This window comes from Phaethon lepturus, unplaced genomic scaffold, assembly GCF_000687285.1.
Source record: "Phaethon lepturus isolate BGI_N335 unplaced genomic scaffold, ASM68728v1 Scaffold56225, whole genome shotgun sequence".
Lineage (NCBI taxonomy): Eukaryota > Metazoa > Chordata > Aves > Phaethontiformes > Phaethontidae > Phaethon > Phaethon lepturus.
In genome coordinates, this window is record NW_010543757.1 from 3,379 (window position 1) to 13,765 (window position 10,387).

The 10,387-nt window shown below is 48.5% G+C and overlaps 1 protein-coding gene across 1 annotated transcript; it reads left to right on the forward strand.

The window, feature by feature from the left end:
* Positions 1-7,256: 7,256 nt before the first annotated feature.
* LOC104613691 (chromosome unknown open reading frame, human C11orf53) lies at positions 7,257-8,572 on the forward strand (the record flags this gene model as incomplete). Its single annotated transcript, XM_010288428.1, has 2 exons — positions 7,257-7,555; positions 8,171-8,572. Coding segments are annotated over 2 exons (701 nt in total), but the record flags the coding sequence as incomplete, so codon positions are not given.
* Between the last annotated feature and the right edge of the window lie 1,815 nt (positions 8,573-10,387).

The window sequence follows — 10,387 nt, forward strand, 5'->3', positions numbered from 1 at the left end:
GTGTGGAAGCGTATTTCTAGTATCTTTAGACCATAGTAAAGATGTTGGGAAAACAGTACTGCAGAAGTACAGAGCATCAGACACTTGCTAGAAATGATCACAGAGAAGCAAGGTCAGTTAATCCTAAGGTTGTAAGATTTGGCAATATCAAACTGCAGAATAAAAGAATAAAAGCTGCTCACAGCTTTTCCAGTGATGCTATTTTAGAAATATCCCCATTCTGAAAATTAAATATAAGACTGTCTCCTTGGCTTTGGTCCTCCTCCAAAAGTTCTGTGCTGAATCAAGGCCTATATCTTCAACTGGATGCAGCTAGCAAAGGCTGCATGAATTATCACAGGTATCAAACCATGATGGAGCTCAATGAACTGTGCTATACAGTTCAGGCTTTTCCATCAAATTGCAACGCTGTTATCTCTAAAGGAACTCTCATGCAGAGATATGAAGTTTCTGAGGCAGAAAGCATAGCTGTTTCTGCCAGTTCTACCTGCTCTCCACAGCTTTTGAAGTGCAGCTACATGTGGACACTGGGTACCTGTGCTTGCAACTGCTCTCAGTAAAAACAGCCCTGAAAAGGGACCACGGGAGGGAGATGTCTTCCGTGGGCCATGGAAAAGAGCCAGCCATAGTATATAGATTCCTTTCAGCTGCAAGAATTTATATCCCTTTCTGGCTGTGTCCTGGCTTGTCCACAGATACTTGCTGGTCGGTATGCAGGCTCAGTGTTCACCTCTATTTTGACCATTTTGATCATAAGCTTTTTGGGGCGTTGTCTCCTGCAATGTCTTTGTCTTGTGCCCAGTCTTGGCTGAAGTCTCTCCAGTTAGTACTCAGGCACCAAAATCAAGTTGCAGTTGCCCAAAATTGCAATTGTCATGGCCCAACAGCAAACATTTGGGGTAACCCCAAGCCAGCACTGAGATTCTGTGTTGTTTGAACCCTCTACTCCTCCTTTTTCTAAGCTCTCCATGTGTATGTGCACCTGGGGACACAAGGCCACATGAATGAAAGTGACAAATGGAGCCAAACGACACATCCTGAAAAGCAGAAGGGCAAAATGATAAATCACAGTTTTAGAGATCAAACACATCAGCTGTGGAATGGCTGTTTGGGTTCCCTCTGGAGAACATGGCGGCATGTTTTCCAAGGGATTAGCTTCAAAGTTAAGTTCTTGTCTGGAAGATTGCAGTAAAAGCCCGTATGGACACTCCTCCCTGGCTACACATGTTTGAGCTCTCTGTTCAGGCACAGCCTGCTAGCCAAGATAAAAGAACTATCCCTGGTATTGTACCTTGTACCTCTCTGCCCTCACTTGTGCCGAAACGCCTGTATACAAGGCAGATCTTACAAAGCTTTATCCAGGCAGAGGAAGAGGATGGATACCTCACACCAAAAGTCACACAGACCCTATGGACAGGTTATGCTGTGTTGCAGAACGTCAAGAAAACGGAGCCAGGCCTGCCATCAGCCTCTTGGGTGACATGGCCAAGACACTGTACCCCTCTTTGTGCCTTCCTCTTTAACCTTGATAAAGCAAGAGTCCCCAGGTACCTGTCTGTACTTGCAGCAGGCTGAGGGGCCAGCTCCTTTTCCTTTCCTAAGATCTGCACTGTGATTCACATCACCGTTCAGAGGAGTCACTCCAACTGTCTGGGGTATTTTCACCTTTGCTGCACTGAGATCAAAGCTCCCAGCAATGTGCTGAAAGCCAGCAACTCCAGAGGGCAAGGAGGGGCTAAACCACAGCATCTCTGCTGAAGGCAATAGGGGCCGTACGGTTAAATCAAATTTTGCTGACCCAGAGGGGAAATGTAGGAACCCCCAGAGATCTCTTTGGAAAAACAAAGGCCAAAAACCATCAGCCAGCCGTATCTGGTACACAGGGAGCTGCAAGGAAACCATGTAGCACCCAGTGCTGAAATATAGGGTAGGGGACCTCAGTCTTTGTTGTCTGCAAATGAGCAGCACTCACTGTTGGGCTCCTAAGGGATGATTTTGTATTAATAATAGCAGTCTTATGTGCTTCCTTCCTAACTTGGTGTACAGAGGCGATGAATTTGTTTCTTCCATAACAACCTCTTCCAGCTGCCCTATGCTTTCACTGAAGTCCTCTAACGCTCGTTTCATTCCCTCAGTCCCTACAGATTTTGGCAAACGGGTGTACCAAGGAGTGCGAGTGAAACACACAGTCAAAGATCTTCTTGCTGAAAAACGATCCAGGCAGAGCAGTGGCTCCTGCTTCAGTGTAAGTCACCCCCCCGCCTTTTTTTTAATATAAAACTGGAAAAGTTGTGGCATGTAATCCTCTGGTTTAAAGAGCATTTATGTTGAGTTCAAGGCACTGCCAACATTGACAGGGAATAGCAAAAACATTTGCAACACTAGTGTTTGCCCCAAAAGATCACAGATGGCTCCTTGATTTTTTACATCAGGGAACCTTTGAGGGCTTAAAGTAATTTATTTTCTTTTTAGCAAATTAGTAATACTAATTTTCTCATTCCTTTCACATCCTGCATATGACACCTTTCTAAGTCAACTTCCTTTTTCACTAACTATATTTGAATAACTCAGTGCCACAAAAATAGATGTTCTTCCCTGAATGTTATGCTCCTTCCAGCTCCTCTCTGGCATACTAGAGCGCCAGGGGAGATGCAGTGATGTTATAGTCTGGAAAGAGGCCAAGCATCAGTTTGTAAGAGATGATTTCTTTTTAAGGTTGTTCTATGGCAACAGGAAACCTAAGTCAAATTATAGTACGCTACATTGTTTTTTCTCAATTACTAGCCAGAGAAGCGATGCTGTCCCCAGAAGAAACACAATATTGCAGGCGCCAGCACGTGGCATCCAGTGGCACAGTAAGCCATTCCCTGTGTACTCTCAAGACTCACCTTTACCAAGCAGCCACACTTCACTTCCAGGCTGATTGGGAGCAATGGGGCCACTGACAGATGAGGAGATGCAGTCAAGCTGCTGAATCTGTCTCCTGGAATGAAAGGGTGGGAGCAGAGACCCAAATTACTGGCAGCAGAAGACACATATTAGGAGTTTTGATGCTCTTTCCCCCCAAGCCATTTGCGTCAGGCTTTCTGCCTGCAGCAAAACTGAGAGACCTGCAAGGGACTTGCAAGTATTTTTCTCACTATTACTTTCATACATGTTAACTCTGTGTAACAAAACAGGCAGAAAAACAGCATTGGCATTACTAAAAGAAGTTCTAGCCATAGATCTCTTCACAGCCTTCAGCTAATGCAGAAAGGCAGAAGATCCCCTGAGCCAGGGACAGTCACTGGGAAACCCGTGCTCCCACCAGACAGGCATTTTGGAAGACCGCTTTGGGGAGCAGCAGGAAGCAGCTGGTGTGTTTGCATTTACTGAGAAAACAGATCCTGGTTGATGGCTATCATGCCTTACCTGCTCCCTTTCTGGAGGCGGCAGCTTCAACGGCTGCAATCAAAAGCCCTAGGAACTGTAAAACACTGTTGTGTTTTAAACAGCTTGCTTTATTGCCCTTTGCTTTGTATTCCAAAGCTTAGCAGTTCTGTGTCTATCTAATGTAAAATCAGCCCTGTTGCTAGTTCCCTATGAGAGATGAAAAATTATTGTGCAGAGCAAACATCCGTATTTGCTTGAACGTATCATGAAAAGAACAGCTGTAAGTGCAGCTCTGTTTATCTGACGTAATATAATCCAGAATCAAAGCAAACGGCAGATAACTGAACACCCCTTTGTATATTTATGATGCAGTGTAATTTAGCTGCATCTTTTGTTTGAACGTGATCTTTGCTCCAAAAAACAGTAAGCCTTTGTTGTGCAAGGGGAGGTCTATGGAGGAGACGGGTGCTGCTAAGGAAAGGTCATTGCCCATCAGAGGTGAGCTGCTAGGCTCTTTACTGAGGCAGCAGAACAGCAAAAATTTCATGACAGCCAGGCCCTGCACACATCAAATGATAGGAAACCAGTGTGTATCATGATGAAAACCACACAATTTGGGATTCTGAGTTCCCACCAACTGCAGGTCAGAAGGGCTTGGTCCTGAGCTTTAGGGAGGGTCTGACATTTTTTCCTTTGGCTCATCCAGTGCATAGGCATGAACCAGCAGTTACCCTCTACAGGATAAAAGGACTACTGTATTTTCTCAGGTGGGGAAACTGGTACGTTCACAGATGAAGCACTATGCCCAGCAGCACTCAGAGGCCAGGGACAGATCATGTCAGCAAAGCAGTAAGGTACACTGCGCAGACTAAACTTTGCTTTTATTATTAATTTTTTATTACTTCAGCTGCTGTACTACAGATTGGGCCCAGAGAGGACTTTCACTGAAGCCAAAGGATGGTCAAAGGACATGACAGGTCCCTGTTACAGGGCCAAGTCATTATTTTGACCTGGATCCTTATATTTACTCCCCTAAGGCAGCCTTGTAACTGTAAACAAGCCCCTGGGTTACCAAGGCAGTGAAGCCACACAGCTCTCTGAAGCACCCCTAGCCAGTATCTCTGCCTAACCATGGCAAGGCAGGCTGAGACCAAGCTTATCGTCGGCTGAATGTGCCGTGGGCTCAGGTGATGCTAAACAGACACACTGATGTGTTGCAGAAGATCCAGCTACTCCAGTCCCACAGCACTGAAAGGAAGTAATGCAGGGAGGAAATGAACTAATGGGCTTAAATTAAGCCAAGCCATTCATCACCTGATAAGGAGCCAGGACACAAGTGAAACGTATCTCTCTGCAAGTATGTGGGTGCCTGCTATGATGAAGGCCAAAGATGAGCTGCTGCAGAGGCTCTTGCAATTTAATTAAGGCAGGTAAAGCCCTTGCAGCTAATGTCAGCTCTGTGGCTATCCATCATACGTACGTGCAAGAGGACCTGCTGCTTGTGACATACAGTCAGATAGTTTCAGTGGCTGTGGAACAGACAGGATCAAAGAAGAACTTAGATGCATGGGTAATTTGTAAGTGTTCCATACTAGAGGCTGGCAGCTGAGCCCAGGGATCTTCCTGCCCTTCCAGTGAAGCACCCCAGCTCTCATCACTGCAGCCCTTTGACCTGTAGGCAGCATCTGTGCTACCTGCATCTCCTAACTCAACTTTTCCCTCAAACACACTATTAGGGGTGCCAGACAACAGTACTAGACTATTTCCCAGAGGAGTGTTAAGACTGGGGTCTAAACACTAGTGCAGAGGCCTACACCATTACTTTCAAAGAGATTCCTCCTCAGTGAATGCAGAAACAAGCTGGCTGCAGGATACAATGGCCACTGGCAGGCAGAGGAGGTGGAAAATCCTACAGCAGGAGAAGGTACCACTGAAGTGACATGTGTGCTGAGAGAAGGGTGTCTGCTGAGACCAGGTTTGCATGTGGAGGTTTTAGCTTTGCAGGGCAGCGTGCATTACCAGTTATGACCCTCACTGAGGTCTGCAGCCAAATATTGCCCAGCTAGAGGCAGGTGCAAGCCCCAGCCCTGACCCTGCCGTGTGAACACTCTCATCTGCCCGCAAGCCAAAGGGCTCCTTCCTGACACCTCCTATCACTCCTGAAGCCCGTGTGACTTGTGTGGGCTCAGCTAATTTTCATGACAGAGCAGGGAGCAGCTGCAAACCTCCCTCAGCTGTAAAAGGAAGTCCCAGCACTGGCAAATTTAATTCAAATCTAAACCTCTAAATTTGGTTGCTTGCTATGGTAGGAACCTCCTGTTTGCACTATGCAAACTGTAAATAGCGTGCCACCATCACTGGCCAGGGCAACAGCACAGCTGAGGTAAAGGCAGCCGTGGGCACTGTATTTCTGCTTTATGGGTTTGGAGGTCTGGAGACAGAACTCAGTGAAACTCCATGTATGAGCTCTGCTCCAGAGGATCAGATGCCTTTGCCACTGTGCTTTGTGAGGAATTAGCCACTGTGAACACCAAGGTCACTCAGGGCTACCAAGAGGAGATTATTATTATTATCAGTATTGTTGTAGCACCCAAATAGGAGCTAGAAACAACTGCCTTCTATGCATAGTCTGCTTGTTCTGCTAGGAGGGCCCAGCTAAAGCAGCACTGTGGCAGGTAAGATGCAGCACGGGAGAGCTGCGCTAGAACGTGAGCAGTGCAGAATCTGCCGGTTTTGACTAGCCAAGTACTTAGATACCAGCTTATTGAGGTCTGTTTTGCACCAACACCAAAATGACTGCTCAGCATTATGCCTTCAGTAAGGGATCCTGCAGTACCTGAGAAAGCAGCCAGTTATCTTGATATTTTTACTGTTATCAGCTCTACACAAGACCTTCAAAATCTCTTCTTAGCCTACATCTGCTAATACCTCAGAGGCCCCAGCTTGAAATCTTGTAGTTAAGCTCTTCATACTGATAGCACCAAGGCTCAAATAGCACATCTGAATTATGCCAACACCTTCCCAAACTACATGCTTAGAGAGCTGCCTTGCTTTGAAAAGACATTTTATAACATGTCTTTATCTTTTACAGGGCAGCACCAGCACACCGCAATCACCATTTGTCCAAATGCCTGGTGAGTTTTCCTCCACTGATAAATACCTTCTGTGCAGGTTGGACAGTTGACACTGCTCCTATCTCTTCTCCTCCAAAGGACATGAAGTGAGCAAAGGAGCAGAGCCACCCCTCAGAGAGAGCCCAGGAGAAAAGTAATTGTGAGAGTCAAAACAGGAACAGCAATAGTGAAAGAAAGGCCCCTGTAGTCCTGTATGAAATTCCCAAAGAGGGGAAAGAAAAGTAATATAAAGCAGTTCCCACCTCTTTTGATACAGATGCCACACAGAACCCCTTCTTTTCTCTCTGCATCTTCCAGTTTTCCCTGGAGCTGAAGAGAAAAAGTATGAAACCAGGAGCTGGCCAGTTTTGTCCCTTAAGCTCTTGGGCAGGGAAAGGGGAATGAGGCTGGAAGAGAGGCAGGTGGTTTTGCAGCTGTAACCCCATCCTCCTCCCCAGGGGTTGTAGCAGAGCAAGGAAGGTGCAAAGGCTGGCAAATCTAACCTCCATCCCCCTGGCCTCATGCTCGAAGCTTCCCAAATCACATTTGGTTTGCTGCAGATGGAGGCCATCAGCTGGATCAGGGCAGTCCGCGGTTCTGAAAGCTCTTGGGCTGACACACCTCTTTCAAGACAGGATTGACTCCTGCCCAAGGCAATGCTAGAGAGAAAAGGGCTCTCCTTTGCACCTGCAGAGGTCCACAGCTCCATGGATCCCGAGATGCTGCTGTTACAGTTTCCCTTTAGCCAACCTTTTTTTCTGACCACCACAGGCTCACCTACCACGGCTGGTTACTACGGCATCAGGAGATCCTTCACAACTGAGTTGGATTTCCACAACACAAAGCAGTTTGTCAGTGATGTCTACGCATCCCCTCTAGGGTCCAGGCCCTTCTCGTGTGACTCCTCTGCCACTCAGGGCTACCCGGCACTTCTGGACCCATATCTCACTGACCAATATGGGGATTACCGTGCTACTTCCCTCACAGCTGGTACCAGCTCCTTCTTCAGTCCTTCTTCTGTGCCCCCTCTCCTGCCATCCTTCCCTAATGACACAGCGCATTTTCTACTAGTGAGTGAGTCTATGGTTCTCAGTCACCCAATGAAAGATTACCCTATTTAAAGCTGGGGTTAAGTCAGGGGGACTTGTGCAGGAAGGATGTGGGTGTTACAGGAGGCAGCCACAGCAGATGGGGCTGGGCTGAGTGTAAACTGTTTTTTTCTTTGTTCCCGTCCTCTGTCTAATTATCCCCTCTTCCTGTTAGAGATCAGCTCCTAAATTAACAACCTTCCCTGGTCCCCAAAACAGCAACTCCATTAAGCTCTTTAAGTTTCTAGAAACATCCTTTGTCAGCTCCAGACAGTTGCCTATCCCAACTCCTGCCACTTCCCAGGAGCCAGCTCCATTCACACCCCCAGGGCAGAGCTCCTGGGCCCTGCAGGGTCAGGGCTGATCAGGCCCATCAGGAGCCTATTCCAGGCCTTGCCCACTATTGACAGCATGGATGTTTCCTTTCAGCACTTTTAACACCAAATACTGCTCCAGAGCAACAGAAACCCTTGTGAGTGTTCCCAGCGAAGCTCTGCGGATAGCTTGGCTTGGTGAAGCCAAGCTAGATATGCCATTACTGCGACAAGCTTTTATTCTTAAGGGTCTTTCTTGCCTTCTCTCCCCACTTCCATGCAGAGAGAGCCCTGGGAGCAGACCTCACCTGACAGTTTCAGCCAGTCGGATAGCGCGTGCTCAGACCCTCTGCAAGCACTGCCTGCCAGTGCCAGCTGCCTCTCCTCCCATGAGTCTGGAGGCATTTCCCCATACCGAAGCTCAGGTTGGACCCCAGCCATCCCTGGAGCCCAACCCTGCCCTCTGCATCCTCTCGAAGATGTCCACTACTCCCCTAGCTGTGCTGCCACCTCATCCTATTCCTTCTCACCATTTATGACTGTGGCAAACGAGCTTACCTCCAGGATGAGCCACCTCTTGCCAGAGCAGTCCTCGGAGATGCTGCCCCTTCATGATAACTCTGCCTGGGCAAAAGAGGATGGAAGTCCCATCTGGGGGACTTATGAAGGCCGGAGAAATTATTGATGAGAGATAAAGAGCTGGAGGAAAAGAAAAATGGACCATTATTGAAGCAAATTAATTACTTGTATGCTTTTTCCTAAAGCTGGTCCTTGAAACAGAGGATACTAGCAACATGCAATGCTTCATGCTCTGTTTAGAAATACAAGCACTTGGATATACCTCTTTTAGCCTACTGTGGTGCCTTCTAGCGCCTTAAGAAGGTCATTGCTCACAGTTCCACTGTGCTACAAGTAAAATACATAGCCTGAAAAATATCTGCACTCTATGAGCCTTTTCTACAAACAAGGATCTCAGGTACTTCTTTTCAGATGATGAGAAAACAACTTGCTCTGACCCTGAAACTACATCTACAGAGTGATGTTACCAGAAGAGATTTGGGAAGCCTGAGGAGCAAGGCAGGGCCTGGGGGAAGCCCTCCTTAAGAGTACAGGGTCTGTATAATGGCATCTGGTTACCTAGCAGGATCAATGCACGTTCCTACCACTAGCATGCTGTGAACATGGCATTGTCTTGGGCAACAGTTATGGCAAGAGAAGCAAAGGCATGGCACATTTGAACCTACAGTACAGAGGGCTACAACCAAATAAAGATCACCATGCAACACCAGGGCCTGGCAGACAGCTTAGGGTGTTGGCAGGGACTGACGAGGCACTGTCCTGCCTACTGATCTGTGCACGAGGAAGCCTCGCCATCCTTCCCACCTGCAATGCACAATACACATCCTCCCCAATTCTCCTCTTGCCCTGAAGAAAACACAGAGCTGTTTCCCCTCTTGCCTACACCAGATCAATACAAGTGACGTGACCCGAAGCCTTGTGTCAGAGGGCATAAGGCAGACTGCTCCCAGCCCCTTGCCACCGGCACCCACCTAGGGCTGTAATTTGGAACAAGGCTGATTTAAGTCACAGTGCCAGGCCGGGCCCCATGGCCACTAGAGGTAGCTCTGCACACGCAAACACTCACAAGCACTGAGGAGACCTGTGCAACCCCCACTGATGCAGCCAGTCCCGCCAGCTGCGTCCATACCCGGTGGAGGCTACCCACTTTGCCCCATCTCGTGCTCTAGCCTGGCACTCACAGACACAGCAACAAAAGCCTCAGTGAGGAAGAACAGGCCAGAGAGTGTGTAGTGATGAGATGCTTTAAGGCCCTCCTCGCCTTTTGGCCTCAAATCCTGTGGCTGATGGGGCATTTGGAGCCTTCGCAGCACCCTCCAGGGATCATAAATGGCACTAGAGTCACAGGATCTAGCCCAGAGCATCGCTTCATGCCGTGCTGCCTGCAGGCACCTCTCTGTGGGGGAACATGGACTGGGGACACAGCAGTGCACCTAGAAACAGGCAGCAATATCAAGCCCCTGTAAGCAGCACTGCAGAGAGCTGCCAAGCAGGCCAGGCCAGTCCTTCTACAGCAAGCCCTTCCTTTCACAGGCATACTACCTGGCACCATGCCTGGCACCCTCATTATGTAGCTCAGGAGTGTCCCCGCACCTCAGTGCACACACAGCAACCATACAAGCCGCTTGCTCAGTGCACACCTGGCAGACAATACCTCCCTGGCTGTTCAGGCACCTGCAAAACCAACGAGGGTATGTTCTGGCATCAAAGGATGGAACAAAGGATCTTGGCAGCTGCACCGAAAGGGAAGGCTCTGCACAGGCTGCCCCGGGACAGGTCTCTCACGCTGACCCCTCGCAGCACAGCTGAGAAGCAGCTGCAAGAGCCGGAGCGCCAGCAGCCCTGGTGCAATGTGCTCGGCCGGGCCCATTTACGTCTCCAGCAGCTCAGCGCGCCCACGGCCTCGACCCGCAGCACACCG